General features: G+C 42.1%; 1 protein-coding gene across 4 annotated transcripts in view; it reads left to right on the forward strand.

Moving 5' to 3' along the window:
* The first annotated feature begins 10,981 nt into the window (after window positions 1-10,981).
* The window catches only part of GNPNAT1 (glucosamine-phosphate N-acetyltransferase 1), a 211,468-nt gene continuing 198,464 nt past the window's right edge, over window positions 10,982-23,985 (forward strand). For 2 of the 4 annotated variants that reach the window (XR_010731442.1, XM_066278027.1), the window contains exons 1-3: window positions 10,982-11,146; window positions 18,475-18,642; window positions 21,032-21,094. Coding sequence is in view for 3 of the 4 variants with exons in the window: in XM_066278027.1 (XP_066134124.1) it covers window positions 18,489-18,642; window positions 21,032-21,094 (217 nt within the window). In the remaining variant the exon portion in view is untranslated. The remainder of the gene's footprint in view (window positions 11,147-18,474; window positions 18,643-21,031; window positions 21,095-23,985) is intronic. The other 2 variants (XM_066278028.1, XM_066278029.1) reach the window with 2 other exon arrangements.

Below are 23,985 nucleotides of genomic sequence, written 5' to 3' on the forward strand. Positions count from 1 at the left end.
CTTTAAATTTGTGGTTTAATGTTATATAAAACAAATTACTGAACTATTTTATTAGAGTGAGTTCAAAAGTTTATAAAACAAAATATAGACTCACCTATAACAAAGTTAAAATTACCCGAGTTTCATTTGCCTTATGGAAATAATAAATGTGTACCTTATTTCACAGTATTCATATAAAGATCAAATAAAATAATTTGTGAATATGTTTAAAGAATTATTATTTTCAAGTGTGTTCTGTATTACTTCCAATCTTAAAAAACATTGTAAGACACACCATTAGTTTACATACTACTGAGAAAGTAACAATGTAGCCAATAAAAAACTATAACACATGCTTCCTTATCACTTGAAAGTTATATTTAATACCTAGTGAAAGAGCCCTTTATATTTAATTAGACATAGACTGTTTCATCTAATTGTTGTGCAAACTTTAAGAGGAAAATATGAGTGAAATAAATTAAGGTACTCTTAAAACTTCTCATTGAGTCCAATATTCCTGAATCATTTCTCATCTCAATTCGAACATCCATGTATTTCCACATAACATCATTATTTGTATCATCACACACAGAGATATAGCATTTCTTGTAAGAATCCATAAAATGGGCCCTAGCCGGTTGGCTCAGTGGTAGAACGCCAGCCTGGCGTGCAGGAGTTCCGGGTTCGATTCCCGGCCAGGGCACACAGGAGAAGCGCCCATCTGCTTCTCCACCCTTCCCCCTCTCCTTCCTCTCTGTCTCTCTCTTCCCCTCTCGCAGCCAAGGCTCCACTGGAGCAAAAAGTTGGCCCGGGCACTGAGGATGGCTCCATGGCCTCTGCCTCAGGTGCTAGAATGGCTCTGGTTGCAACAGAGAAATGCCCCAGATGGGCAGAGCACTGCCCCCTGGTGGGTATGCCGGGTGGATATCTGTCGGGCGTATGAGGGAGTCTGTCTGACTGCCTCCCTGTTCCCAACTTCAGGGGGGGAAAAAAAAAAAAAGAATCCATAAAATGTTTTTCTGGTTTAAGATGGCAATGTAAGAGGCTCCTGAACTCACACCCTCGCATGAACACATCAACTCTACACCTACATAAGAAACAATGCCCTCTCATTGAAATTCAGAAACTAGTTGAGTGACCCCTCCACAGAAGCAAACAAGAAAATACCCACATCAAAATGGGTAAAAGCAGCTAAGACACAATCTCCCCATAAACCCCATTACTGGGCGCAGCAACACACTGACACACAACTGGGAAGAACTCACACTTCCCAGCTTCTCCCTGAGGATCAAAGGATATGGACCTCATAGCTGGTACCACAACTTCTAAGACTTCCATCTGAGAGATGGGCCCCCCAAACATCTAGCTGTGAAAGCCAACCGGGCTTGCACCTACGAGACCCACAAGACGATAGTGAACTAAAAGAATGTAGATGGCTCACGGGAATTCAGCACAGCAAACCACCCAGCACAGTGCAGAGGCAGCAGAATGACAGACTCCCAGTCTTTCCTTGAAAGATGCTATTGGCACACCTCACACTTCAGCTTGAGGAGGAGTTCTGTACATGTCTGGCACAACCGTTCTTGCATCTGCCACGCAACGGATGACCCTTGATTGCCTGGTTCTGGTGGCCAACAAAGGTTATAAGTTTACAGATTCCACAGGTCTATAACAAAGAATAGAGAAATAGTTATTAACCATCTATTCCTCCTGGGTACAGCACAGAGGCAGCAGACTGAAATACTCAGTATTTCTGTGAAAAATGCTATTAGTTTACCTTAACAGCTGTAGCCTGAGGAGTAGGCCTCTAACTTAATGTACCGTATATCCCCATGTATAAGAAGCACCTTAATTTTGGGGCCCAAAGTTTGAAAAAAAAATGTATTACATAAAGTTATTGAACTCAAGTTTTATTCATCATAAAGTTCATTCCCGCAGGCCCTGGCCGGTTTGCTCAGTGGTAGAGCGTCGGCCTGGCTTGCAGAAGTCCCAGGTTTGATTCCTGGCCAGGGCACACAGGAGAAGCGCCCATCTGCTTCTCCACCCCTCCCCCTCTCCTTCCTCTCTGTCTCTCTCTTCCCCTCCTGCAGCCGAGGCTCCATTGGAGCAAAGATGGCCCGGGCGCTGGGGATGGCTCCTTGGCCTCTGCCCCAGGTGCTAGAGTGGCTCTGGTCGCGACAGAGCGACGCCCCGGAGGGGCAGAGCATCGCCCCCTGGTGGGCAGAGCGTCGCCCCTGGTGGGTGTGCCAGGTGGATGCCGGTCAGGCGCATGCGGGAGTCTGTCTGACTGTCTCTCCCCGTTTCTGGCTTCAGAAAAATACAAAAAAAAAAAAAAAAAATGCATTCCCGCAAAAAAGCGGGAAATGCAAGTAAAAACCCTACAACCTCTGTAATAAGACGCACCCAGTTTTTAGACCCCAGATTTTTCGAAACAGGGTGTGTCTTATACATGGGGAAATATGGTACATACAGGACCTTACTGCAGTCCTCTCCAGAGACTGAGTATGTAGGCAGACATCACTTTTGCACTATACCCAGCTCCAGGTCATTGGTGTCTCCAAGAAAGAAGCTTGCAGACAACAGCAAAAGAAGAAACAGTTCTTTTTTAATTTTTAAATTATTTTTATTTATTTATTCATTTTAAAGCAGAGAGAGAGAGAGAGAGAGAGAGAGAGAGAAAGGGGGAAGGAGCAGGAAGCATCAACTCCCCTATGTGCTTTGACCAGGCAAGCCCAGGTTTTTGAACCAGCGACCTCAGCATTCCAGGTTGATGCTTTATCCACTGCGCCACCACAGTTCAGGCAGAAGAAACAGTTCTTAACTGGCTAGTGTCCCCCACCCTCAAGATTCACTATAGAGAGAAGAGACAGAATGTCCCTCTCAAAGTTTTCCCCTGAAAAAGGTATGTTTGTATACCCTAAAAGATGCTGCTTGAAGATTTGGCTTCCAATCGGCTTGTACCTAGGTGCTACCTGAAATCTTATTTTTTGGGAGACTGACAGGTATTGGTACACTCTGAACTACTGGGAGCCACTAAGAATAAAAAAGGCCATTTGGACAATCACAAAAGTTTGAGAGACAACTGGGAGCTTGGGGAGTTTCACCTCCAACATAACACTGTTCCTTAAAGACTGAGAGTGGCCACTCGCAGGTGTCCCCAAACTACGGCCCGCGGGCCGCATGTGGCCGCCTGAGGCCATTTATCCGGCCCTCCGCCGCACTCCCAGAAGGGGCACCTCTTTCCTTGGTGGTCAGTAAGAGGAGCACTGTATGTGGCGGCCCTCCAACGGTCTGAGGGACAGTGAACTGGCCCCCTGTGTAAAAAGTTTGGGGACCTCTGAATTCTAATGTATACATACTGACACAGAGAGTCACAGAAAATGAAGAAACAAAGGAATGCATTCCAAATAAAAAAACAAGATAAAAACCTCAGGAAAAGAACTTAGTAAAACATAAATGATTTAACTGATTTGCCTGATCAAGAATTTAAAAGAGGCCCTGGCCGGTTGGTTCAATGGTAAAGCGTCGGCCTGGTGTGCAGAAGTCCTGGGTTCAATTCCTGGCCAGGGCACACAGGAGAGGCACCCATCTGCTTCTCCACCCCTCCCCCTTTCCTTCCTCTCTGTCTCTCTCTTCCCCTCCTGCAGCGGAGGCTCCACTGGAGCAAAAGATGGCCTGGGCGCTGGGGATGGCTCCTTGGCCTCTGCCCCAGGCGCTAGAGTGGCTCTGGTTGCAACAGAGCGACGCCCCAGATGGGCAGAGCATCGCCCCCTGGTGGGCATGCCAGGTGGATCCCAGTCGGGCGCATGCGGGAGTCTGTCTGACTACCTCCCCGTTTCCAGCTTCAGAAAAATACAAAAAAAAAAAAGAATCTAAAAGAACAGTCATTAAAATGCTGAGTTCAGGAGAACAACACATGAACAAAGTGAGATTTCCAACAGATACAGAAAATACAAGAAAGTACCAAACAGAAATTATAGAGCTGAAGAATTCAATAACTGAACTGAAAAATTCTAAAGGATTCAACATCAGACTATATAAAGCAGAAAAAAAGATCAATGGACTTGAAGACACAGCCGTGGAATTCATTCATCAGAGAAGAAAGAAGAAAGAGGGAAGGGAAGGGAAGGGAAGGGAAGGGAAGGGAAGGGAAGGGAAAAAAAGATAGTTTAAGGGACTTATGATCTAGCAGACCAATATTCACAATATAGGAGCCCCATAAGAATAAAAAAAAAGAAAAGGGGCAGAAAATTTATTTAAACAAATAATGGCTGAAAAATTCCCTAGCCTAGGGAGGAAACAGACATTGAGATCCAGGAATTCCAGAAAGTTCCAAATAAGATGAATCCAAAGAGACTCATACCAAGATATATTATAATTAAATTGTCAGAAGTCAAAGACAAGGAATCTTAAAAGTAGTAAGAGGAAAACAACTTGCTATGCACAAAGGAACCCCCATAAAACTGTCAGCCGATTTTCAGCAGAAACTTTGCAGGCCAGAGGAAATAGTATGACATATTCAAAATGCTGAAAGAAAAAAAGCCCCTGCCAACCAAGAATACTCTATACAACAAAGCTATCCTTTAGAATTGAAGGAGAGTGTTCCAGACAAGCAAAAGCTGAAGGAATTGAGCACCAGAAGACTGACCTTATGAAAAATCTTAAAGGGACTTTTTAAAGCTGAAACAAAAGGGTCCTATTTAGCTACAGAAAAACAAATGAAAGTATAAATCTCACTGGTAAAGGTAAGTATAGACTTAAATTCAGAATAATCTTATGTAATGGTGGTGTTTAATCACTTATAAAACTAGTTATGTAGATTAAAAGACAAGAATACTAAAAATAACTATAACTGCAATAATTTGCTTGTGACATAAAAATGTAAGATGGCCTGACCAGGTGGTGACACAGTGGATAGAGCATCAGACTGGGACACAAAGTACCCAGGTTTGAAACCCTGAGGTCGCCAGCTTGAATGTGGGCTCATCTAGTTTGAGTAAGGCTCACCAGCTTGAGTCGAAGGTTGCTGGTTTGAGCAAGGGGTCACTCAGTCTGCTGTAGCACTCCTCCCCCAGTCAAGGCATATATGAGAAATCAATCAATGAACAAACAACTAAGGTGCTGTAACAAAGAATTGATGCTTCTCATCTTTCTCCCTTCCTATCTGTCTGTCCCTATCTGTCCCTCTCTCTCAGTCCCTGTCACCAAGAAAAAGTGATAGAAAAGAACAAAATTAAAAATGTAAAATGTTTGGAGGAAGAGTAAAAATGTAGTTTTAGAATGCTTTTGAACTTAAGTTGTTAGGAACTTCAAATAGATTGTTATAAATATAAGATGTTTTATGCAAGCCCATGTTAACCACAAAGCATAAACCTATAGTAGAGGCCTTGGCCAGTTGGCTCAGTGGTAGAGCATTGGCCCAATGTGTGGATGTCCCAAATTTGATTCTCCCGGGTCAGGGCACACAGGAGAAGTGCCCATCTGCTTCTTCACCCTTCCCTCTCTCCTTTCTTTCTATCTCTCTCTTCCCCTCCCACAGCCAAGGCTTCATTGGAGCAAAGTTGGACTGGGCGCTGAGGATGGCTCCATGGCCTCTGCCTCAGGTGCTAGAATGACTCTGGTTGCAACAGAGCAATGCCCCAGATGGGCAGAGCATTGCCCCCTGGTGGGCTAGCCGGGTACATCCCGGTCGGGCGCATGCGGGAGTCTGTTTTTCTGTCTCCCCGCTTTTCACTTCAGAAAAATACAAAAGAAACAACAACAACAAAAAACCCTACAGTAGATAAACAAAAGATAAAGGAATCTAAGCATAACACTATGTAAAATCATCCAACCACAAAGGAAGAGATCAAATGAAGAAACAAAGGAATTACAAAACAGCCAGATAACAATGAACAAAATGTCATAAAGTACCTTCCTATCGATAATTACTTTAACTGTAAATGGATGCCATTCTTCAACCAAAAGACAGAGTAGCTGAATAGATACTTAAACAAGACCCATCAATATGCTGCCTACAAAAGACTCACATACAGACTGCAAATGAAGGGATAGAAAAAGATACTCAATGCAAATGGAAACCAAAGGAAAGCTGGGATAGATATTTATATCAGACAAAATACAATATTAGACAAAAATGTAATAAAAGACAAAGAAAGTCATAGTATAAAGGGGTCAATCCAACAAGAGAATATAACATTTGTAAATATGTATACACCCAACATAGGAACATCTAGACATAGAAAGCAACTTAATTTGGGGGGAGGGTGAACGCACAATTCATCTCGCTGTACAGAGATTGTTGTAGAATTGGCCACCTGGAACCTACATAATTATGTTAACCAGTGTCACTGCAATAAAGTAAATAGAAAAAAACCCACATAAAACAGCCTGACCGGTGGTACCACAGTGGATTGAGCATTGGCCCGGTATACTAGTGCCCTGATTTGAAACCTTGAGGTCTCCAGCTAGAGCATGGGCTTGTTGGCTTGAGCACAGGATCACCAGCTTGAGAGTGGGATCAACAACATGATCCCAAGGCCACTGGCTAGAGCCCAAAGGGCCCTGGCTAGAAGCCCAAGGTTGTTGGCTTGAGCAAGGGGTCACTGGCTTGACTGAAGACCTCATCAAGGCATGTATGAGAAGCAATCAACAAATAACCGTAGTGAAGCAGCTATGAGTTGATGCTTCTCACCTCTGCCCCCTGCACTCATTTCTCTCTCTTTCTAAAATAAAATAATTAAATTAAAATATATAAAGCAAATAAGTATATTAATAGGTATAAAGGGAAAACAGACAGTAGTATGGGAATTTAATACCCCACTTTCATCAATGGATAGATAATCCAGTCAGAAAGTTGATAAAGAAACATTGGACTTAAACAACAAATTGAGTCAAATAACATACAATTCTATCCCAAAGCAGCAGAATACACATTCTTCTCAAGTACATATGGAATATCCTCTAGGACAGATCATATATCTGGCCACAAAATGAGTCTTAATAAGTTTAAGATCAAAATTACAGAAAACATTTTTTTTAGACCACGATGGTATGAAACTAAAAATCAATTACAAAAAGAAAACTGGAATATTCCAAATATATGGAGATTAAATAACATGCTACTGAACAGCCAATAGGTCAAAGAAAATATTTTTAAAAAATAATACCTCAAGACAAATAAAACTTAAAATACAATGTATCAAAACTTATGCAATATAGCAAAGGCAGTTCTAAGAGGGAAGTCCATAGTGAAAAATGTCAACATTAAGAAAAATCGCAAATAAACAACACAAGGAACAAGAATAGAAGTTAATAGAAGGAAGGAAATAACAAAAATCCAAGTGGAAATAAATGAAAGAGACTAAAAAGATGATAGTAAAGCAATGAAATGAAGAGGTGGGTTTTTGAAAAGGAAAACAAAATTGATAAACCTTTATATTATACACACACATATGTATATATGTATATATATAATGGAATATTATTCAGTCCATCAAAAGGAAGTGATTTGCAACAAGATGGATGAACCTGGAGGTCGTTTTACTAAGTGAAATAAGTCAGAGAAAGACAATACTGAATGATCTCACTTATAAGTGGAATCTTAAAAAAAAAAAAGTAACTCATAGATACAGAGAACACATTGGAGGTTGCCAAAGGTGTGGGTGGTTGGTAAGTGAAATGGGTAAAGTTGGTCAAAAGATACAAACTTCCAGTTAAAAAGATACATACATCCTGGGAATGGTGACTGTAGTTAATACTACTGTATTGTACATCTGAAAGTTGCTGAGAGCAGATCTTAAAAATCACAGGAGAAAAACAAAAAATTCTCATCACAAGAGAAAAAAACTTTTAAATATGTGTGGTGATGTGATGAATGTTAACTAGACTTATTACATATATTAAATCATTATGTCATACACCTAAAACTAAAACATGTTATATATCAATTGTATCTCAAATTAAAAATCCATAAAATAAATAGAAATCACTAGAGGACATACCAATGATTCCATTAAACTGTAAGTTGAGCCTGACCAGGCGGTGGCGCAGTGGGTAAAGCGTCAGACTGGGATGCGGAAGACCCAGGTTCGAGCCCCCGAGGTCGCCAGCTTGAGTGTGGGCTCATCTGGTTTGAGCAAAAACTCACCAGCTTGAGCCCAAGGTCGCAGGCTCAAGCAAGGGGTTACTCGGTCTGCTGAAGGCCCATGGTCAAGGCACATATGAGAAAGCAATCAATGAACAACTAAGGTGTTGCAACGCGCAACAAAAAAATAATGATTGATGCTTCCATTTCTCCGTTCCTGTCTGTCTGTCCCTCTGTATCCCTCTCTCTGACTCTCTCTCTCTCTCTGTAAAAAGAAACAAACAAACAACAAAAAAAACTGTAAGTTGAGATTGTCACCAATCTATGTTGGGCTCCTCATTTGCAAGTTAACCAACAGGGAAAGAAGGCAGCCACTTTACAGGCTGGAGTGACAGAATTTTACTATTAAGAGGAAATTGGCCTGACCAGGCGTGGCGCAGTGGATAGTGTCGACTGGGATGCAGAGGACCCAGGTTCGAGCCCCCGAGGTTGAGCCAGCTTGAGTGCGGGCTCATCTGGTTTGAGCAAAGCTCACCAGCTTGGACCCAAGGTCGCTGGCTTGAGCAAGGGGTTCCTCAGTCTGCTGAAGGCCCATGGTCAAGGCACATATGAGAAAGCAATCAATGAACAACTAAGGTGTCGCAACAAAAAACTAATGATTGATGCTTCTCATCTCTCTCTGTTCCTGTCTGTCCCTCTCTGTCTCTGTAAAAAAAAAAAAAAAAAAGAGGAAATTGGGTTCCTATGGCATGAAGGGGTAAGGAAGAAAATGTCTGGAATGCAGGAGACCTTTAGGAGTAATTCTTAGAACTCCTGTGTTCTGTGATAAGTTTTATCATAGTTTCACTCTTTGCTAAATTATAAAATTTAAACAGGATTCTGCTGCTCAGGAGAAACTCACTGAAAACATTCTTAAAATAAGTGGTGTTTATTTTTAAGTCTCATATGTTCTTTTACATGTATAGGTAAAATCAAGAATGAATATAGAGATGTGAATACCGTAAGCCTCACTGACATTTTAAGTTGTGAAAATGCATGAGTCAGTAAGAGTTAATTGATATTTAAATCTCACAAACAAAAAAATACAACTGCTGGCAGATTATGGCAGATTATATATGGCATTAATTCTTTGAACAATATTGCTTAAGAATAAAATACTTTGCACATTTATGCTACAGGCAAGAAAGGGAATCACTAGCTATGCAACTTTGGCTAATTACCTAACATCTCTGAACCCGTGTCCTAATCAGTAAAACGGGTACATGTGCTAGTTAGACAAAACACTTTGGAAATGGGAGGTCAGAGAAAAGTCATTTTTCTTCTCCTAACCAGGGTTTCTCAGTCGCAGCAGTCCTGACATTTCAGGCCAGGTAATTAATTATTTGTATATTGTAAAACATTACTTACAGTGGTCGGATTCAGCCGGTTTACACACCAGTTCAGCAGAACCAGTTCGGAAGAACTGATACCTAATTTTTTGTTGAGTTTGGCGAACCAGTTGTTAAAATGGCACTCGTAATCAGGGTTCTCTGTAAGGTGGGCGCCTGGGCAGATGCCCAATGTTGAAATCACAAATTTACATTCCTTACTTTTTTTTAACGTTCATCTGCACAACAGCATATTCTAAGCACCCGTGGTAATGTTCATTCTGTCTACAGGTGAAAAAAATTGCAAGTGAGGAGGCCAATCAAGAAGCAATATGGAAATATCTTAGATAAGTTTTATTGTTTTTTGTCAGGTATTATTTAATTTTTTCATTAGTATTTTAAAATTCATATAAACATAATCTAGTTTTGTGTCCCTCTTTTATCATTCTTGTTTAAGTATTAAATGTCTGAAATAATAAACAATCTTTCGGTATATCACTTTTTAATACTTAAAACGGTCATCAGGGCAGAGAACCAGTTGTTAAATTATTTGAATCCCACCACTGGTTTAGCAGCATACCTGGTCTCAACCTACCTATATCCTCTGTCAATTGGAGAGATGCCTATAACACCTCCATCCCAGACACGGGGATGAAAATACTCCAGACATTGCCAGTTGTTTTCTGGGAAGCAAAATCACTGCAGTTGAGAACCAGTGTCATAACCCCATGTTCATACAATTTGAGGGAGAAATAAAGACTCGAAGGAATAGAATGCAGACTCATGGAGGCTGGATTTGTGATTGGAAAATGGAATGATGAGTTTCAGCTGCTGGTGAGCAGCCAAATACCAATTAATGAACTAATTAAAAAAATTTTTTTTTGACAGAGACAGACGGAAAAAGGGACAGATAGGGACTGACAGGAAGGGAGAGAAATGAGAAGCATCAACTCTTTGTTGGGTCACTTGTTCACTGATTGCTTTCTCATATGTGCCTTGACTACTGGGGCGGTGGGGAGGGGGGCTCCAGCAGAGCTAGTGACCCTTTGCTCAAGCCAGCTACTTTGGGGGCATGTCTGTGATCCCAGCTCAAACCAGCGACCAGCCCCTCAAGTAGGAGAGCTCAGGGTTTTGAACCTGGGTCCTCTGCATCCCAATCCGACGCTCTCTCCATTGCGCCACCGCCTGGTCAGGCTGAACTGACTATTAAGGAAAGGGGCAGTAGGGGAAAATGAAAAGGGCAAGAGACCCAGTCTTTGGCCTCTGAGTATCTCAGGCCCACACTAGTCACCACTACAGCTCTTGGCTGACACCCAGGTAGAGTTATCTCCGCTGAACCAACATACCTAAGCTGTGGGACAGGCCATAGGGAGCAAAATCAGAGTTGGACCTCCCGGCCGCTACGGGGTGGGGCCCCCGCTATGTGTCCAGCCCCGGCCCGCGCGCTGACTTATAGCCACAGGCCACGCCTCTGCAACGCCCACGGGACGTGTCCCCGCCTCCTCTCGCTGCGTAAGGCCCTGCGTAAGCGGACGGGGGCGGGGTGGAGGCATTGGCGCTGCCACGTCTTGGCGACGGTGGTGGAGGCTGTGGCGCGGGAGGTGGAGGAGGTGGGGCTGGCGCTGAAGCAGGATCCGGATCCAGTGTTGTGTACCCGGGTGGGTGAGAGTCCGCCGGTCCCGGAGAGGAGCGCCGACTACGGGGGCCTCTACGGGTGAGGAGGGTTGGGGGCCGGGGAGCGAGAGCGAAGCGGGCCGGGGGTCCTGGGTGCCAGTGTGGGCCTGCCTTCAGCTTTCTCCAACAGGTGTGATAGCTGCCCCCGGGCGAGGCGAGTTAGGCCCTGGGTCAGGAGCGGGCGGTTCCGTTTGACGAGCCGGGCATTTACCCTTGCCACCTGGGTGCGTGCACACGAGGCTGTAGAGCGCGGTTCGGAGCAAGTTGAGCGGACAAACGCTTGGAGCAGAGGTTAGGGATGATGGCCAGTGGTCCCGCCAGGCAAGGGTGTCCCTGGCAGGGCCGGAGCAGGGACCGGGGTCGAAACTAACTCTTGGCTCACCGGGCTTTGGCAGGGGGGTTGAGACAGCTCTCAGTCTCCGCCGCCATCGGTTTTGAATGGGCATGAATGCGCAGCACCCCTTTTCCTTCTACCCGCGGTTCCTTCCCGAGACGCACCCCACGGGCGTTGTGAGCCACTTGAGGACATGCTCCTGCTCTGAAGATCACCTTCTGCACTGACTAAATCGGGCTTTCACTGCTGGAAAGGGGGACATACTTTGTCACTTTTCCCGGGGCTGCTGCCCCTAGAAACACTGAGTACTCTGACTTCTGTTATAGGAACTTATTATGTTTATGTAAGCCGAACTCAATTTCATACAACATGGAACGGGTGATAATAGGATTACTTTTGTTAACATATCCACTTATGAATGAATCGAGAAATGGATCTCAAGAAATCATTTAGATCGGTTCTTTTTAGGCAGAATTCGCTGATTTTTTTTTAGCATAGGGGAGACAGAGCTACCAGTCTGGCACGATGATGTAATGATTGGTGTCAATTTAATAAGGTAGTGTAGAGCTCAAGATGGGAAAACAATAGGACTCTAGTCCAATTCACTCAATTGTGTGCTACTTTGGGGTCAATTCCTGGAAGTTCCACGTGCTTCAATTTCCTGGTCCACAGACTGGGAATTATGTTTAGATTATAAGGATCAAATAAACAATCAAGGAATACTTTTTTTTTGTTTTTGTATTTTTCTGAAGCCGGAAACGGGGAGAGACAGACAGACTCCCGCATGCGCCCGACCGGGATCCACCCGGCACGCCCACCAGGGGCGACGCTCTGCCGGGACCAGAGACCAGAGCCACTCTAGCGCCTGGGGCAGAGGCCAAGGAGCCATCCCCAGCGCCCGGGCCATCTTTGCTCCAATGGAGCCTTGGCTGCGGGAGGGGAAGAGAGAGACAGAGAGGAAGGAGGGAGGGGTGGAGAAGCAAATGGGCGCTTCTCCTATGTGCCCTGGCCGGGAATCGAACCTGGGTCCCTCGCACGCCAGGCTGACGCTCTACCGCTGAGCCAACCGACCAGGGCTCAAGGAATACTTTTTAAAATTCTCAAGTGAAGTGTAATTGCACCATTTATTAATATGACCAGGCCTGTTGAAGTCATCAGCGAATTGAGTGTTCTTTAGATAAAAAATTCTGTCAGCCTGAACAGGCTGTGGCACAGTGGATAGAGCGCTGGTCTGGGACGAGGAGGACCCAGGTACAAAACCCCGAGGTCAGCAGCTTGAGCACAGGTTCATCTGGTTTGAGCAAAGCTCACCAGCTTGAGCCCAAGGTCGCTGGCTTGAGCAAGGGGTCACTCGCTCTGCTGTAGCCCCTGTCAAGGCACATATGAGAAAGCAATCAATGAACAACTAAGGAGCAGCAACTAAGAATTGATGCTTCTCATCTCTCTCCCTGTCTGTCTGTCCCTATCTGTACCTCTCTCTGTCACACACACACACACACACACACACACACACACACAAAATTCAGTCAAATTATTATTGAAATTGTTATAAAATGTATGTGGGCAAACCCTAGTCCCAAACAGCACAAGTCGGTTTTCCTATTCACCATGTACTGAAGAGGTTTAGTGATGCCCCAGGAGTTCTTGAAATACATAATACAGTTTAGATTTGGCCTTAGATTATTGTTTAACATTTTTTTATATCAACTTAAAATCTTCATTCCCAGTGTCTATTACTTGTTGCTTTCAATTACTTGCTTCTAGCCTGCTATGGAGGCTAGGAATTTGTATTCTAGTCTACTATAGATGCTGGGAAATCAAATTGTTGGAATTGTGTCCAAAGAATAATCAACTGAACCAAAACCTGATGTGATCCTAGTAAAAATGAATTAGGTGTATGGTTTTTGTTATATCACTTGTGGCAATTTATAAATATTTTTTCCTTCTGGATTTTCTGAAATGTGACCTCCAGATAAATCTTAATGCCATTTGTTATTTATTCACTAGGCATTTGTTGGGCTAAAGTTAGGCCTGTGTGAGCGTTGTAAATGCATACTAATTTAGCAGTTAAATAGGAAAATTGTTTTGTAATTAAATTTTTTTTCCATTGATTTGAGAGAGAGGGAGAGGGGGAAGAGAGAGAGAGAAAGAAGCATCAGCTGTTCCACTTAGTTGTATACTCATTGATTGCCTGTGGTGCCCTGACTGGGGATTGAACCCATGACCTGGGTGTGCAGGAGGATGCTTTACCTACTGAACCACCCTGCCAGGGCAAGAAAGGTTTTTGAGAAATACTATATATATATATATATATAGAGAGAGAGAGAGGGTTAGGGTTTACTTTTTTTAATCTAAAATATTTAAAATAACCCCAGTGATAATGATAAGATTGAGCTTCAAGCAACGAGACAATTTTGTTCTGAAATTGCCTAGTTTTGCAGTACTTGGGGGCACCTTAAGATGCTAAAGTATTTTCTTCGTAAACCAAATAAATTTACCTATTTTGTTCTTTTCTAAAATCTTTTCAAATTTGGTATGAAACCACATCTTACTTTAGCTTGTCCAGCATATTAATTGGACAGCAGCAGAATTTTACTATATGGGGACAGGGTAAGATAAAAGAAGGTGACCAACCTTAAGTATGGCTCTGTTTTGTTTTTTTTTAATTATTTTTATTTATTTAATTTTTTTTTTTACAGAGACAGAGAGAGAGTCAGAGTGAGGGATAGACAGGGACAGACAGACAGGAACGGAGAGATGAGAAGCATCAATCATTAGTTTTTCGTTGCGCATTGTGACACCTTAGTTGTTCATTGATTGCTTTCTCATATGTGCCTTGACCGTGGGCCTTCAGCAGACCGAGTAACCCCTTGCTTGAGCCAGCGACCTTGGGTCCAAGCTGGTGAATTTTTGCTCAAACCAGATGAGCCCACGCTCAAGCTGGCGACCTCGGGGTCTCAAACCTGGGTCTTCCGCATTCCAGTCTGACGCTCTATCCACTGCGCCACCGCCTGGTCAGGCAATGGCTCTGTTTTTGTAAAATAGTTCTTAAGACATTTTTTTTTCTTTTCTTTTTTTTTACAGGGACAGAGAGAGAGTCAGAGGGATAGACAGGAACAGAGAGAGATGATAAGGATCAATCATCAGTTTTTCGTTGTGACACCTTAGTTGTTCATTGATTGCTTTCTTATATGTGCCATGACCGTGGGCCTTCAGCAGACCGAGTAACTCCCCGCTCGAGCCAGTGACCTCGGGTTCATGCTAGTGAGCTTTTATTGCTCAAGCCAGATGAGCCTGCACTCAAGCTGGCAAACCCGGGGTCTCGAACCTGGGTCCTTCCGCATCCCAGTCCAACGCTCTATCCACTGTGCCATCGCCTGGTCAGGCTCTTAAAACATTTTGATACTAATTTCTGATTGCCTAGTTAAGGAACTTTTATTTGTATCCAGAATGTTTTGTTTAATGTATTTTGACTAGCCTGGAATTTTTATTTCCTCATATAGGTTACAAGAGCTGCTTTTGACTATGCCTTTAACTATTGTACAGTAAAGTAGGGAATTCATTTTCATTAGTGCATCTTCGGTACTAGGAGTCCAGTGTGGAGTCATGCAGGAATGGCTACATAACTTGTGATAACCTGTGCAAGATGAAAATGCAGAGCTCTAAAGTTAAAAAATTATTCAGAATTTCAAGACAGTGACAGCAGAGAATTAATCCAGGTTGGAGACTTGTGCAACCACACAGGTCCAGTAGCCATGATGCTGGCCCTGTAGTTTGTTTTTAAATCTAAGTCTCTTCCTTATTAGCTCTGTATCTTGAGCAAATTGCTGGGCCTGCTTCTTGGTCTGCAAAATGGGAATAATGATGATACATCTTTCATTGTACTTCTAAGAGTTAACAAATAGAAAGCACTTCAATAAATGTTAGCCAATATCATTGAGTTTTATGATCATTCATGGAATAAGACTGTCTGTTTGAAGAAATGCACAGGAAAATATTAGAATTTACTGTTTAAAATTCATTAGTAAAGCCTTCCCAATTCTTATTCTTCTGTGTACTTCTTCCCCCTTCTCTGGTAATTATTAACCCATTTGGCATGTTTTCTAGGCTACATTTTATTGTAAATTCAGGCAACTTTGTAAGAAAAAAGAAATCTAGTTAATTTGAAACTGCCTTAATGTTTATCTAAATTCCCCTGAATTTTCTTTAAACTTCTGGTTGCAACTGTGTGTTTAAATAGCGTGAACATCAAAATGTTTAAGTAGTGTGTTGCCTTGAGGAACTTATATTCTTACTACTTTCTGGCTTCTGCATTAAATGTACACATTTTACTTACTATAATTGATAACTATTTAACTTGCTTATCTGCATATCTGAAAAACAACTTTGTTACCCATCATTTAGATGGTTTTGCAGCACAAAAGCCTCAGGGGCCCAGTTATCATTGACAAACACTAAAATGTATTCACTAAAATTAACCAAAAAAAAAAAGTTTCAAATGGACTGCAAGCTTTTTAAATTTGATATGATTGTTTTAATTATCAAAAGTTATTTCCTTCCCCTACTATTCTTAGAGCCAGGTATAGTGTTGATATAGCAAAATCTGAGTCCTTTTTGAGGGGGAAAATAAAAAAAAAAACTTCTCAGTATTCTATCTAATAAACTATGATCTTAAAACATTTCTTCTTTCCTATCCAAGAATACTAACTTTTTTTTTTTTAATACTTTTAATTTAACATAAACGTAATAGACAACCTGTTGTTCTTTTTGTAGCTCCCATACCCAGCATAGTGCCAGGCTTGTTAATTTAAAGGTAAAAAAAATTAACAAGAATTTATAAACATGAATTTTAAGTTAATTGCTAACTAAAGGATATCTTGCTGAATGAACACTTGCAAGTGTGTGGCAAGCTGTCAGGTGCTTGTATGCAATAATTCATTTCATCCTGCCAGTAATTTCCTCTCTATTTTACAAATGAGAAAACAGACCCTCAGAGTTTAACTACCTTAGCCATGGTCACACAGCCGACATTGGAACACCAGGTCTGATTCCAGAGCTCATGCTCTGCCCCTGGTTAGGTTTAAATCCTGGCTCCACTAATTTTGTGACCTTGGGCAAGTCACTTAACATGTCTGCCGGCATTTCCTCATCTGTTAAAGTGGAGATAATTTTCCCTACTTTGTAAGACTGTTGAAGTAAATGAATTAGTAGTTTGTCAAGTTCTTTGAACAGTGCCTGGCACGTAGTAAGTGCTTAATAGTGTTCACTTCTATTGTTACACCATCTACCTTACCAAAGCCTCTATTACTACAGCATTACCTGTATAATTATATCGCCTTACACAGGCAGAAGTTTAATTAACCTTTAAGAAAAAGTTTAGAAGAGTTGCCCGTAAGCATATTGTGATTTATGAAGTAGGGGACATCTGGGAGTTGGGTTATTGGGAAAATTGTCATAAATGGACTTTAATTTTTCCTGTATTGCTTCCTTGTTTTATGGTAGTATAATATTGAGGACTATCTTGAAATTCTTTGTTTCAAGGAGCTAGAGGCAGGTGTCAAAAAGAATAGTTTCTTTAACTGGGTATAGGGGTAGGAATGAAATGCTTTACAGTTTCCTAGTGATTGTAAGGAAGACCCTGTTTCTTCCATCATCTCCCTTCCATTTTTATGCTCTATATGTTTTTCATTCCTTCTACCTTTATATCTTATTATTTTAGTCTCAGTTTTATTAGGACCTGCTGATTTCTAAATGTTCAAAAAAGAAGAAAATAGCATAATCATTTTTCAATAGCATGTGAGACATTAGCTATTCCTTTTTTTTTTTTTTTTAAGAGAGAGGGACAAACAGGAAAGGAGAGAGATGAGAAGCATCAATTCATTGTGGTACTTTGTTTAATTGCTTTCTTTTTTTGTTTTTTGTTTGTTTTTTTTATTTCTCTGAAGCTGGAAACGGGGAGAGACAGTCAGACAGACTCCCGCATGCGCCCGACCGGGATCCACCGGGCACGCCCACCAGGGGGACGCTCTGCCCCTCCGGGGCGTAGCTCTGCCGTGACCAGAGCCACTCCAGCGCCTGGGGCAGAGGCCAAGGAGCCACCCCCAGCGCTCGGGCCATCCTTGCTCCAATGGAGCCCTGGCTGCGGGAGGGGAAGAGAGAGACAGAGAGGAAGGAGGGGGGTGGAGAAGCAAATGGGCGCCTCTCCTACGTGCCCCAGCCGGGAATCGAACCCGGGTCCCCCGCACGCCAGGCCGACGCTCTACCGCTGAACCAACCGGCCAGGGCCTAATGATTGCTTTCTTATATGTGCCTTGACCAGCCGGCTCCAGCTGAGCCAGTGACACCTTGCTCAAGATGGCAACCCTGGGTCCTCAGCGTCCCAGGACACTGCCCCACCACCTGGTCAGGCACACTGGCTGTTCTTAAAGTTACTTAAATGCATCTGAGAAACTTACAGACTTTTAGAAAACCTGTTGTGAAAATAGATCTAGCAGATACTCTTACTGTGAATTTATCGCAGTTGATACCAAATCTTACATATAATGAATGCAGAGAATAACTAAGGAATTTAAGCCAATTCATCGGTTATCTTCACTTCATGGTTCATATAAAAAAAGCCAAGTCATATGCCCAATAACTCTTCCTTAGTGGCAAGTAAGACCAGCAAATGTTTTCTTAGCCCAGTAATAAAATCCAATAATGTAAAAAAGTGGTAGAGCCTATGAAAAGCCAGTTATTTACAGCATTCCCATAGGAAAAAATGTTTGAAAAGACCTGCCTAAAATGGACTTTAAAGTTTAAAACTTTTAAATTTAGCCATTTGTTTCTTCTTTGATAGTAACCATGCATTCTCTATGTATCTGTAGTTGTGACATTTAGTGTTAGATTCAGGATGGCTAAAATAAAATATCTTGTATATCTGTTGAATTCTTCTAATTGCATTAATTTTTATTAAGACATTAACTTTCTCAGCAATCATAGTAACTTTCCTTCTGTTAAAATTAAATGCCTTAACATTAAAAATTTTATTTTAGACCTTCCTGCAAAGATGAAACCTGATGAAACACCTATGTTTGACCCAAGTCTACTCCAAGAAGTGGACTGGAGCCAGAACACAGCTTTATTTTCTCCAGCCATTTCCCCAACACATCCTGGAGAAGGTTTGGTTTTGAGGCCTCTTTGCACAGCTGATTTAAATAGAGGTATGGACTCAGTTTACAAATTCTGGTTAGAATTATAGTTAACATTCTGTTTTCTCCATGAACATCATGATGATGGCAATAATTTAAAAAAAAAATAGGCCCTGGCCGGTTGGCTCAGCGGTAGAGCGTCAGCCTGGCGTGCGGGGGACCCGGGTTCGATTCCCGGCCAGGGCACATGGGAGAAGCGCCCATTTGCTTCTCCACCCCCACCCCCTCCTTCCTCTCTGTCTCTCTCTTCCCCTCCTGCAGCCAAGGCTCCATTGGAGCAAAGATAGCCCAGGCGCTAGAGTGGCTCTGGTCGCGGCAGAGCATCACCCCCTGGTGGGCAGAGCATCGCCCCTGGTGGGCGTGCCAGGTGGATCCCGGTCGGGCGCATGCGGTAGTCTGTCTGACTGTCTCTCCCCGTTTCCAGCTTCAGAAAAATACAAAAAAAATATATATATATATATAATACTTAGCTTTTTTTTTTTTTTTTTTTTTTTTTTTTTTTTTTTTTTTTTTTTTTTTACAGAGACACAGAGAGAGAGAGATTCAGAAAGAGGACAGACAGGAACGGAAAGAGATGAGAAGCATCAATCATTAGTTTTTCATTGCGACACCTTAGTTGTTCATTGATTGCTTTCTCATATGTGCCTTGACCGCAGGCCTTCAGCCGACCGAGTAACCCCTTGCTTGAGCCAGCGACCTTGGGCTCAAGCTGGTGAGCTTTTGCTCAAACCAGATGAGCCCTCGCTCAAGCTGGCGACCTCGGGGTCTCAAACCTGGGTCCTTCCGCATCCCAGTCTGACGCTCTATCTGCGCCACTGCCTGGTCAGGCAATGCTTGGCTTTTAATTATTTTTTATATATAATTTTTAAAGTGACTGGGACCCTCAATTTCAATGTGTATGTGTCATGGCTAAGACCAGATATTACTGAAACCTTTCAAATGACTTAAGTACAGCACTACTCCTTCCTGGAAGAAGCCAAAAAGACTTTTTTTGTGACAGAGAGAGCCAGAGAGAGGGACAGACAGACAGGAAGGGAGAGAGATGATGAGAAGCATCAATTCTTCGTTGCAGCACCTTAGTTGTTCATTGATTGCTTTCTCATATGTACCTTGACGGGGGGGGGGGGGGGAGGCTATAGCAGACTAAGTGACCCATTGCTCAAGCCAGCGACCTTGGGCTCAAGCTTTGCTCAAACCAGATGAGCCCGCACTCAAGCTGGCGACTGGCGACCTCAGGATCTCCTTGGCATCCCATTCCGACGCTCTATCCACTGCGCCACCGCCTGGTCAGGCCAAAAAGACTTCTTATAAAGGTGAAATTATCATGTACAGGGGGTCCTCAGGTTAAAACAGTCTCAACATAATGATGTTTTGAGTTTATGATGCTCACTCTCATAAAAACTTAATAAAATCGAGATATGTTTCAGCTTAGGCCTTTAGCGTAGTACTTACGGACTACATGGGTGAACTAGTTTGGTTGCATGCAGCATAAGAAGATGCAGTAACGTGGCATATGAGTGAGGAGTTGGCGTCCCCCAGTACGCTTACCTATGCCGTTTTGGACTGTTAAAAGTGCAAGTGTTCCATTTGTGTTAGGCTAGGGTGTGTTTCGACTTACACCATAGTTCGGGTTACATCACTGTCATGGGAATGGTACTGTGTTGTAACCCAGGACCCCCTGTATAATGGCACATGAGGAATAATCCTCTTTAAGAAGCTGGATGGGAAATGAGGGTAGAGATAATTGGCCTTGGATAAGTTGCAAAAGGTTTTGTCTACATTGTTTTTTAGCATCTAAATTCTCCAAAATGATTTCTTTAAATTTTAGTAATTGAAAATCAACTTTTTACAGTTTTCCTTTTGGTAGGAAATATGAAGAAACTAATTTTGGTTAAATTAGTTATTGAGTGTGTAAAAGTTAAGATTCTCAAAGTGCTAAAATATGCTGTTCCCATTAAAGATAATAGTTATGAAACTAATCTGTAATATTTAAAATTATAGTCTCAACAATTATTTATATTTTGTAGTGTATCATATTTGGTCATTGAGACTTTTGTACTTTTAAGTAAAACCATTTGGTAAAATTAGGCATACATTGCATTTATTTATACAAATTACATTGAAAAATGTACATATTGGTTCTGTAAATATTGAATAGTAAGGTTAGCACTATTCCAAAAATCTTATGCACTATTCCAAAAACTATTCTCTGCTTTATGTAGTGATTCTAGAAAGAGTAAAGCGTTTCAATTTAATCTTTTGAAATAATTTTAAAATGATTTATTAAAATTTTTAAAAAATAATTGCCCACAATCCCACATGCTTATTTAAGACATTGCTGCATTTGATGCCACTTTCACTTGTTCTTCTCATGACTTAAAATCTGTTTTTGCAAAACTAGGTTTTTTTAAGGTACTAGGTCAGCTCACAGAGACTGGAGTTGTAAATCCTGAACAATTTATGAGTAAGTACTACAGCCTTTTTTTTCTTAATTAAAAGAAATAAAGGGAAACAAGATTTTACTTTTGTTTAGGGCTCTGTTCGGTGTATACTACATATGTTTTTCTTCAAATAGAAATTATTCAAATAACTAATTAGCTATTTTTTTTGTCTTAAAGAAAAAATTTTTCTTTACAATTACAGTTGACATTTAGTACGATTTTGTATTAGTTTCAGGTGCATAGTGGTTAGACAGCCATATCCTTTAAAAAGTTTTCCCCTGATTTTTCAAATAACAACATGCGTAAGTTATTACAATAGTATTGGCTGTATTCCCTATGCTGTACTTTACGTCCCTTTGACGATTCTGTAAGCCAGTTTGTACTTCTCAGTCCCTTCCATCTGGCAACCATCGGTTTGTTCTCTATATGTATGTCTCTCTTTTGCTTGTTCATTTACTTTTTTAGATTCCACTTCCAGGGTGGAGCAAAAGTAGGTTCCCAGTTGTGAGTATGTGAAACAGTTTATTCTTACATTATTAGTTATTAATTATTATATTATTTTCCATGTGAACAATTGTAAACCTACTTTTGCACCACACTGTATAAGTGAAATCATATGGTATTTGTCTCTCTGTCCAATTTATTTCACTCAGCACAATACTGTCTATATCCATGTTGTCACAAATGATAAGACTTTGTTCTTTTTTATGCCTGAGTAATATTCCATTGTATATATGTACATCTTCCTTATCCATCCAATTTTTTTATTGGTGCATTTAATTAATTTACATTTAAAATAATTCTTGATAGGTATGTAGTTATTCCCTTTTTTTTTTTGTTTTTTTGTTTTTGTAGTTTTCTTGCTTTCTTATTCTCTTGCTCTCTTGTATGTTGATGACTTTTTTTTTTTTTTTAATTTTTCTGAAGTTGGAAACAAGGAGGCAGTCAGACAGATTCCCGCATGCGCCCAACTGGGATCCACCCGGCATGTCCACCAGGGGGTGATGCTCTGCCCATCTGGGGCGTCGCTCTGTTGCATCCAGAGCCATTCTAGTACCTGAGGCAGAGGCCACAGAGCCATCCTCAGCGCCCCGGCCAACTTTGCTCCAATGGAGCCTCGGCTGCGGGAGGGGAAGAGAGACAGAGGAAGGAGAGGGGGAGGGGTGGAGAAGCAGATGGGCACTTCTCCTGTGTGCCCTGAATCGAACCCGGGACTCCAGCACGCCAGGCCGACGCTCTACCACTGAGCCAACCGGCCAGGGTGTTGATGACTTTCTATATAGTGTTGTGTTTTGATTCATTTTTCTTTTTCTTTTTTTTTTGTATTTTTCTGAAGCTGGAAACGGGGAGAGACAGTCAGACAGACTCCCGCATGCGCCTGACCGGGATCCACCCGGCACACCCACCGGGGCGATGCTCTGCCCACCAGGGGGCGATGCTCTGCCCCTCCGGGGCGTCGCTCTGCCGCGACCAGAGCCACTCTAGCGCCTGGGGCATAGGCCAAGGAGCCATCCCCAGCGCCCGGGCCATCTTTGCTCCAATGGAGCCTTGGCTGCGGGAGGGGAAGAGAGAGACAGAGAGGAGGGAAGGGGGGGGTGGAGAAGCAAATGGGCGCTTCTCCCATGTGCCCTGGCCGGGAATCGAACCCGGGACTATAGCACGCCAGGCTGACGCTCTACCGCTGAGCCAACCGGCCAGGGCCCATTTTTCTTTATTTAATGTACATCTCTTATAGATTTTTGATTTGGGTTACCATATGCTTCACATATACCAAGCTGGTTTTATACCAGTCTATTTTAAGTTGATGTTTGCTTAATTTTGAACATTCTATAATCCTTACCATTTTTGCTTAATCCCTTCATATTTGTTTTGTTTTTACTTTTTTTGTTATATGTATCCCTTAATTTATTGTTATAATTATAAATAATCCTCCTATTTTTGCCTTTTAACTGTTGTACTAGCTTTCTTTTTCATGTGAGAGGGACAGACAAGAAAGGAAATGAAAAGTATTAACTCATAGTTGCAGCACCTTAGTTGTTCATTGGTTGCTTTCTCATACGTGCCGGGATTGGAGGGTTACAGCTGAGCTAGTGACCCCTTGCTCAAGCTAGCGACCTCTGGGCTTAAGCCAGAGGGCCCCGGGTTTATGTTTGTAATCTCATGCTCAAGCCAGCCACCCTAAGCTGGTGATCTTGGGGTTTCAAACTTGGATCCTCAGTGTGCCAGGCTAACGTTTTATCCACTAAGCCACTGCCTGGTCAGGCACCTTTGTACTAGCTTTAGTGTTAGTGATCCCACAGTTGTATTTGCCTTTGTCAATGAGAATTTTTTTAAATATTTTTATTCATATATTTTATTTTCTTCATCTTAAATAAAATGCTTTAACATTTCATGTGATACTGGCTTGGTGGTGATGAACTCCTTTAGCTTTTCCTTGTCTGGGAAGCTTTTATCTGTCCTTTCATTCAAAGTGAGAGTTTTGCTGCATTTAGTAATCTTGGTTCTACAACCTTACATTTCAATTCTTGGATATTTCTTACCAATCCCTTCTAGCCTGCAAAATTTGTGTTGAAAAGTCAGTTGACAGTCTTATGGAGTTCCCTTGGGGGTAACTGCTTTTCTCTTGCTGCTTTTAAGATTCTCTTTGGCCTGGCTGGGTAGCTCAGTTGATTGGAGCATCATCCTAAATTGCTGAGGTTGCTGGTTCGATCCCTGGTCAGAGCACATACAGCAGGGGTCGGGAACCTATGGCTCGTGAGCCAGACGTGGCTCTTTTGATGGCTGCATCTGGCTCGCAGACAAATCTTTAATTAAAAAAAAAAAACATTAAAAATATACAACATTCTCATTTCCTACTGCTCATGTTCATGGTGGCGGGTGGCTGGAGCCAATCACAGCTGTCTTCCAGCACACC

This window comes from Saccopteryx bilineata, chromosome 4 (genome assembly GCF_036850765.1).
Source record: "Saccopteryx bilineata isolate mSacBil1 chromosome 4, mSacBil1_pri_phased_curated, whole genome shotgun sequence".
Lineage (NCBI taxonomy): Eukaryota > Metazoa > Chordata > Mammalia > Chiroptera > Emballonuridae > Saccopteryx > Saccopteryx bilineata.